This window comes from Vicugna pacos, chromosome X (assembly GCF_048564905.1).
Source record: "Vicugna pacos chromosome X, VicPac4, whole genome shotgun sequence".
NCBI classification, from domain to species: domain Eukaryota; kingdom Metazoa; phylum Chordata; class Mammalia; order Artiodactyla; family Camelidae; genus Vicugna; species Vicugna pacos.
In genome coordinates, this window is record NC_133023.1 from 97,892,698 (window position 1) to 97,900,892 (window position 8,195).

Genomic DNA, 8,195 nt, shown 5'->3' on the forward strand with positions numbered 1-8,195 from the left:
GAGAAAAGTGTTAACACAGGTCTGGTTGTTTGGTCCTTGTGTGTCTTCAAGGGAACCTGGAACCATGATTGACCACTGGCCAACGCTATGGGAATGTTCTTATGTTAATGGTTGATGATCAAATTTTGTACACCTGATTGCTTTGCCCAACTATCAACATTGATGATGGGCATCTAGTTTCATTGTTGGGATCCTGAGTTTCACTTGTCATGGCTGGTCATGTAGCATAATATATGTGTGTGATCAGTTCTCAATAAAAGCCTCAGATGTGGAGGCTTTCCTGGGCAGAGACATTCTGCCCATGTCCCTCTAGTTTGTTGCTAGAGAGAAAGAATATCCTAGGTGGCCCCAGATGAGTAAGTACTTGAAAGGGAGTGTCCCACCTCTTTCGATTCCTCCTAATACATGTCTTTTTCCTCTTGCTCTTGGTCTGTGTATTTTTGCTCTAATAAACATTAGCCATGAGTTAGTTAGATCTGCTTTTGACTCTTGTGAGTCCTTTTAGTAAACTGGCAAACTTGAGGGGTGCCTTCAGACCCACAAGACATAAAGGGACTAGTACAATGTCAGACAAATAGTATGTGTTCAATACATGCCCGCTATGGCATTTAACTTATCCAGCTAGATGTTATAGGGGACTAACCTCACTGTCCTAGAATATAGTCTGGGAATCCAGGACTGTGTCTGGTTTTCTCAACCATGCCCTTGGAAGAAGGCAAGGATAACATCTTATCAGTGGAGAGGTTAGAGGATACAGCTCCAAAGCTCTTCCCTGGCCTCCCACCCCTGCTGATTCAGAGTGGGAAGGTACCATGTGAAGAAAATGGATAGACATCAGACCTCCAACTGGGACATTTTGAGAATGTACAACAGGGCGAACTCTTTTTATGATTTTGAAAGATAAGAAAAGGAATGAAAGGCCTTATTCAGAGTTATGAAGACTACAACACTTAGACTAATATCCTGGAGCTCCAGGTGTGGGTCCTGGGGGCTGGACCTTCAGTTTGGTAGCAGTCACAGAAGGCAGTGGTATTCAAAAGGGCTATCTGGGGCCGATGGGGGGAAGGTATAGCTCAAGTGGTAGAGGGCATGCTTAGCATGCACCAGGTCCTGGGTTCAATCCCCAGTACCTCCTCTAAATATAAACAAACAAACAAACCAACCTAATTCCCATTCCCCCACCCCCCAAAAAAGAAGAAAAAGAAAGGGCTATCAGGAATTTCCCCACCGCGGCCAGAACTAAGCTCATAGAGCCATTTCCACCAAGCACTGGGCACTAAAGAAAGACAGTCTTACACTGTGAGGACTGTTTGTAAGTATTAAGAAATAAACTTAGTTGGGTTGGGACTTCAACTAAGGGAAGGAGGAGTCCAGGGTGCCCATCTTACAGTTCCTTTCTGTGCGTGTGTGTGCGTGTGCGTTTGTGTGTGTGTCTATGTGTATGTTTGTCTGTGATTCTCATCCAAGTGACCAGATCTAAATAAGATACATCAAAAGAACCTCATGCCTCTAAGATGAAATAATAATTACAATAGAATCATTTGTTATATGCATTTAATTACTATTTTTCAAATATATTGCCTCCAAGATGGATAGGTCTAATCTCAATGGTGATTGCAAGTGGATTTTCCCTTTATCAGTGTCTTAAAGGATGGTGAGCATAAAATAGTTGGTATGCTTGCTTCTTTACAGGTGGTTTTTACTTTTATTGTGCCCTTAATTATTTTGGGCACTTTTATGGATGCTTTCCTTGCGTTTTATGTTGCAAATAATGGTTATCTCACTATCACTGTTGCTATCACTGTTGCATGTCATCATATCTCTGTCACTCATATTGCCACAGAGTGCATTGTCTTTGGAATCTATCTTATGAAAGAACTTAGAAAAAGACTTCAATTCACGTGGCAAAGGTGGGTTTTGAACATGCCTCTTTTTCGCCTTGGAAATATTATTGATCAAAGGCTCCAAAGCAGCTCTGCAAACGAGGCATTTGTCCTTGTAGCATCGACAAGACTTGACTAACTGAGGCCTAGACAATAGGTCTGCCTTCCCTATACTAACTGACCTTTTCAGATTAGGACGTCGGTGGCGTTTGGTCTGTTTCTGTAACCCGGATGGCTTGGACAAGATTTGATTTTGTAGATCGGGTAGACAAGGAGTTTTGGTTGGCGTGACTGGATATTGTAGACTAGCTGGCTGAAGTGGCCTGACTGTCTCATTGGGATAGGATGAACTGGCTTGACTGACGAGCTTCTGGTCATGAGCTCGCTTACATGACTCTTCTAGACTGTGTGTCCCATGGGAGTTTTCTGTGTGGCATGACCTGAATACTTTTTTGGGGCTTGATGACTCAGTTGCCTTTTCTAGACTTGATGACCTGATTAACTTTTCTGCACTGGATAGTATGTATGTCCTTTCTGGACCTGATAGCCCAGATAACTTGTCTATACTCAATAGCATGGATTGTTTTTCTGGACTGCACAGACTAGCTGTTTTGGATTCACTGAGTGATGCTTTGGATGACTTGGATGACTTGGCTGTTAAACCTTCTTTCTTGACCCTGAAAACAGAAAATTTAGACTATGACAATTTAAATCGAAAGAGTACTATTACTATCACCAGAAAACACCGGCTACTGTGTCAATTTAGACTTCTGGTTCTTGTTTGGCTCTAGCACAAAAACTGAACACAGTAAGAATTGGGATGTGGTGAAAGCCACGACTCAGGTTGCCGATATGAACTCATGTTGAATACTTTTTCTTTTCCTTAAGAGTATTTTACTGTTTCAACCACAATAGATAACTACATAGTCTACATATGGAATGACACAAAATTGCTTCATATCTACTATTGAGAGTCAGAGAGAGGATTTTCTTTATTCCAGAAATTAAACTGTTTATAAAAAAGTCACAAGTTGACATGCAACTGATACACGAATGTCACAACTTGTCACACAAACCAAAAAAAAAAAAAAAACCTCTTTAGACCAAATTCTTTGTTTTCCTATCATATTTACACCATCAAATTTTCATTTTTTTTAAAGAGACTTTTTTAACAGAGATACTGGGGATTGACCCAGGACCTTGTACATGCTAAGTATGCACTCTACCACTGAACTATACCCTCCCTCCTGAAATTCTCTATCCATGCGTATTTATGTTCACAGTATTCCTCTAAAACTAAAGGAATGGAACAGTGGTATATTTTAGTCATCAGCCCTTAGATTGGGAAATTTTTAGGGAACCAGTATATCAGGGCCAGCCAGATCCTCCTATATGAAAGGCAGGGACTGAGATCACTGAACAATGATAGTTAATAATTTTTCAAGCTATTACATCTTAAAATGGTAGATTACCCAAATGTTTTATTGTCTTTGGAATGCAGAGACCCAACTCCTTCTCTCTCCCCTTCTTCATTCTTCCAGTCTTATTCAGGTAGTCGTGCCCTCTTTTCCTAGATTAAGTTTATAATGAAATGAGTAGCCTGGGGCTCAGGTGAACCCTGATTAGGAGACGGCTTTGGCTAAAGTTTATAATGTACTTGAGATATTTAAGAGCTGGTATCATTTAAGTGAAAGTATCCACCCACAAGATGTTGGTAGCTCTTTAGAAGTTTTAAGTTAGCATTAAGTAAGCATAACACCAATGAAACCTCCACTATATGTATACACACACACATATATGCACACATCTTGCATTCTTAATTCAAAGGTGTGAAACTTACATTTCTGCTTTGAGGACATCATCACTTATACAGTAATAATGGAGAAAGCAAAAACCAACCGAAGCAAAAGCTAGGATTATAACACCAATTATGATAATGAGTAGACATCTCCTAAAATTGTCCATTTTGGTCTCCATAGATTCAAGATGCTTAACTCCTGTCAAAGAGATTATATCAGCAGAAAATTAAACTGTTTATAAAGGTAACCAAGTTTCCTTCCCTTTTGATGGTAGTTCGGAATCAAATCTTTTCATCAATTATTTTTTTTAAGCATGATGAGTATTCCACTGTCATTTTCTTCTCTCTATCACATCCCCAGCCACAGTCTAGAAGCCAAATCTGGGAGGCACGTCTGGCTACTCAGCATAATGATCTGGGTTACCCCTGCATCATGGCTTGCTCAACCCATTACCTAGGTTTTTGAGTGTGTGTGTGTGTGTGTGTGTCTTGCATGTGTAAATGCACTTGAGTGTTAATGTGTGTATGAATTTGTATGGTGGGAAAGGGGATAGGACAAGAGAAGACCCTTTTTGAAACCTACTAGGTGTTACGTACCATGCCAGATTCATTCACATAGTGTTATCTAGTTGGGCTGATGGTGGTGGGGTTGGTAGATTGGGTGGGGAAGGGGAGTGAGAGGGACAATATGTACATATTCTTTATACTTCTATGTTGCTTGGAATTTTCCACAGAAGTATAACTCTTAGGTGTTGTCCTAGAAATTCTTGGAGACCTAATAATGCTAACATCCAAGAAACAGATTTCCTAAACACAGCTAGCTTGCCTAATTAAGTGCTTGAATGCATAATATAAAGATCATAATGTCTAAGTTTTAAGGTTAGGCACATACCTGTAGTAGGAGATCCATCACTTTGGTTTGTATCTAAACAACTGTTTATCCAAATGGTTAAAAATAGGACATAAATAAAGAGATTCATCTCCAGGGCTTTGTTCAAATGTTTCTTCTACTGGGGAAACTAATGTATTTGATATGGTTCAGCTTGTTCTAAGGGGTTTATGACATCATTATCATTTTGTGTCATATTCTGAGAACATCATCTCACCATGGGGAGGCATGAGCTCTGTGTACAACTGTTGTCAAGTGACTTTTAATTACTTATTTCTCCTTTACATCAAATAGTCTTTGTTTTTAACATCTTTATTGTGGTATACATCAAATATTCTATCACATTCAAATCAATAAGACTGGGACATTATTAAGCACAGAGGGAAGTATTTAGAGATGGTAGGGAAAATGGGATAGCTCTAGATACTGAAGAACTATTTTTCCTTATTAAATGCTAAGGAGACACTTTGAAGGCTTGTGGTAGTTCTTCACTGTTATATAAATTAAATCATCCTGGAATATAAGTCTGTAGGAATTTTTAAAAATAAAATTAATATTTTTGATTAGTTCCTTAACCTTTTTATTGAGCTGTTGCTAATCATCAGGCTGGAACTTGGTCCAGTCATTCATTTATTCAGCAAACATAGAGTATTCCTGTGTGCCAGACACTATGCTTAATGCTGCAGATCCTAAAATAACAAGATAAAAATCCCTGAACTCCTGGAACTTATATTAAGTAGAGAACTCAAGAAATTACAAGATAGTGTGAAGTGGGCTATATTAAGACTAAACACAGTGTTTAGGGGAGAGAAGGATCATTCTAACAGTGATTGGAAAGAACAGATCAGAAGGGAGCTCAGTCTGTTCCTGGGGAGATCACTTACGGAGAAGAGAGAAGATGGTTACCGAAACTGAGGTATTGAGGATGGAGATAAACGGGTGAATTTTTAGAAATATTAAAGCAGTTGAATTGACATGATTTGGTTCCTGGTTGATGATTAGAGTGAAGGGAAGGGAAGAGTCGAGGACAGCTCAGAATGCTAGCTTGGGCAACTGGTAGCTGTTGGCCTATTCATTGAGACAGGACACAGGAGAGGCTGTGGCTCTGCGGAGAAGGGTAGTAGAAGTTGACGAGTTCCATATGTGTCATGTTGAGCTTAAGGTCCTCATGAGATTTTCAAGTGCACATATCCAGAACCAGTGAGAGTTCAGGGATGATTTAAGCTGGAAGTCACCAGCATCTAGAACAGAGCTGCTTAGCGCTTTTTGTGCCATTGGCAGTGTGTGGAAGCCTGTGGACCCCTCCTCAGAATAGTATTTTTAAATGTACAAATGAAATGTTTAGGGTTACAAAGCAAATGGATTATACTGAAATAGAGTTGTCAAATACAAAAATTGTGATGTAGTAATATATGTAAATACTGATTCTTAAATAAAGAGATCTAGCAGTGGATCTAATAACTACTGTAAACTGAATAATAACAAACATAAACAATATTTTGTGATATCTGCAACAACTATAATATATGAAAATATACATGATTTCTAGTAATGACAAAGTCACAGATACTGGTTATACTACAGTGCCTTGCTGCTTACATTCATAATTGGGAGAAATACGAAATTTTCATTAGAGATTGGTGAAAACAAAAATGTTTTTATCCATTCAAGTTTACAAATTGCCTTAATTCAATTTATGTACTCAAGTCAGGAACCCAATCTGAAACAATAAGTTTATACTGTATAGCACAGGGAACTATATTAGATATCTTGTAGTAACTTATGGTGAAAAAGAATATGAAAACAAATATATGTATGTTCATATATGGCTGAAACATTATGCTGTACACCAGAAATTGATGCAACATTAAAACTGACTATACTTCAATAAAATACATACACACACACACACACACACACACACACACAAATGGAAGAAAAAGAAGAAGAAAGAAACCCAATCTGGAAGCTAATTGAAACCCACAGGAATGGATATGATCAACCTGAGGAGGAGAGAGGGGAAAGGGAAAAGTGCCCAGGACCAAACCCCAAGGAACCCCAACATTTAGAAATTGAGTTAAAGGGACATGATCTAGCAGAGAAAATCAAGAAGTGCCAGAGAGATAGCAAGGAAAACCAGGAAAGCGTGAGGTCCTGGAAAGCATGGGAAGAGGGTTTTTCAAGTCACAGGGAGTAGTGACAATGACAAATACTGCTAAATGTCTGAGACAAATAAGGACTGAAAAGAAATTAAAATGGATTTAATAACGGAAAGGTTACTAGTGATCTAGGCAAGAGCACTGTTTCAGTGGAAAGGTTAGAGACAGAGGCCAGATGTCAGTGGGTTGAAGAGGAATTGAGAGCTGAGGAAGTGAAGTCAGCTGGTGTAGACAATTCTTTCAAGTTTGACTGCAAAGGGCAAAAATTGGCTGGTTTTCCCGAGGGGGATGGTGGGCCTAGGGAGGACCTTTTGTAAGAAGGAAAAGACCTCATTTAAAAGCTGATGGGGAAGAACCAGTATAGGGGGAAGACACTGAAGCCCCAGAAAAGAGTGAGGATAAATGATGGAGCCAGGCTCCTTAGGGCAGTGAAGAATGCCAGTTAGAACATCCCCTCCCCCTGGCAGATAGAAGTGCCGATCAAAGTCAGAATCCGATACAGAACCATGCAAGATGAGGGTGGGGAGCGGAATGAAGGATTTGGGGGGAGGAATTTGAAGAATTTCTATCCAATGGCTTCTATTTTCCAACTGAATAAAGAGGAGGAGTCTTCCTTTGAAGGGGGAGGGGCAGAGATTTGAGGCTAGTGGGGAAGGTTTGGGAATTAATGCTGTGAAGACTGAAGAAACTATGTGATGTGAGATATTGCTCTTGTTCTGGCTTATGAGAAAAATGTTTCCCTTTAATGATAAAGCTGTTTCTATGGTAGTTGACTGTTTATTAAGTTAAAAAAGTAATCATCATAATGAATGCTATTTGGGAAGTAAATGTTAATCAGAGCTGCTATATGACATAGCATTCAACTCTTTGAAGAGTTTTCCCTGACAATCACATTCTATGGATGTATGATTAATGGACCAGTACTTACTGTTCAAGCAGCTGACTCATCTCAGAGCTATGAAGCCTAGGCCCCTAAAGCAAGGGAACCATGAAACCTCTGCTTAGTAGATGCTCCAGTCTCCCTTGTTCAGCCTGTCCTCTGCCTGTCCTAGTTTCAGCATCACACATGAACAAGGGCAGCCTACTTGCAGGAAATGTCCTGGAGAGGTGTGCATGGTTACAGGGTTCTGTGGCAATGGGGAAGACACAGTGCATTTCCCCAAATGGACTGGCTCTTTAAGTTTTGTGTTGCATCACCAGTAAGTCATTCTCAAATATCTGCTGAGGGCTTCTTATGTGCCATTGGGGTGTCAGTGGTAGAGACAGTTAGGGTTGGGAGCGGGGAGACATTAGACAAAAATAAGCAGTGACAGATGTTATAAAGGAGCTGGCAGAGCCAAGAATAACAGGTTTGATTTCATCAGGAGGGTCAGAGGAAGTTTACCTGAGGAAGCAGCTCAGGCGCTGAGTTCTGAAAGATGAATAGCAATGAATTATGAGAAGAAGAAAGAGAAGGATGTGCTCGG

At 39.8% G+C, this 8,195-nt stretch overlaps 1 protein-coding gene across 1 annotated transcript; it reads right to left on the bottom strand.

Moving 5' to 3' along the window:
* Nucleotides 1-1,537: 1,537 nt before the first annotated feature.
* Nucleotides 1,538-4,670, bottom strand: CXHXorf66 (chromosome X CXorf66 homolog). The gene is made up of 3 exons (XM_006217378.3): nucleotides 4,574-4,670; nucleotides 3,724-3,880; nucleotides 1,538-2,560 (listed from the first exon to the last, which is right to left on the bottom strand). The coding sequence occupies exons 1-3, from the start codon at nucleotides 4,659-4,661 to the stop codon at nucleotides 1,717-1,719; spliced, it is 1,089 nt and encodes a 362-aa protein (XP_006217440.1). The 5' UTR covers nucleotides 4,662-4,670; the 3' UTR covers nucleotides 1,538-1,716.
* Between the last annotated feature and the right edge of the window lie 3,525 nt (nucleotides 4,671-8,195).

Coding starts and splice junctions, on each gene's coding strand:
- CXHXorf66 (XM_006217378.3), bottom strand. CDS start 4,661: ATGAATCTCTTTATTTATGTCCTATTTTTAACCATTTGGATAAACAGT. Junction 3,881..4,573: donor TGATGGATCTCCTACTACAG/GTATGTGCCTAA, acceptor TCTCTTTGACAG/GAGTTAAGCATCTTGAATCT. Junction 2,561..3,723: donor GATGTCCTCAAAGCAGAAAT/GTAAGTTTCACA, acceptor TTCTGTTTTCAG/GGTCAAGAAAGAAGGTTTAA.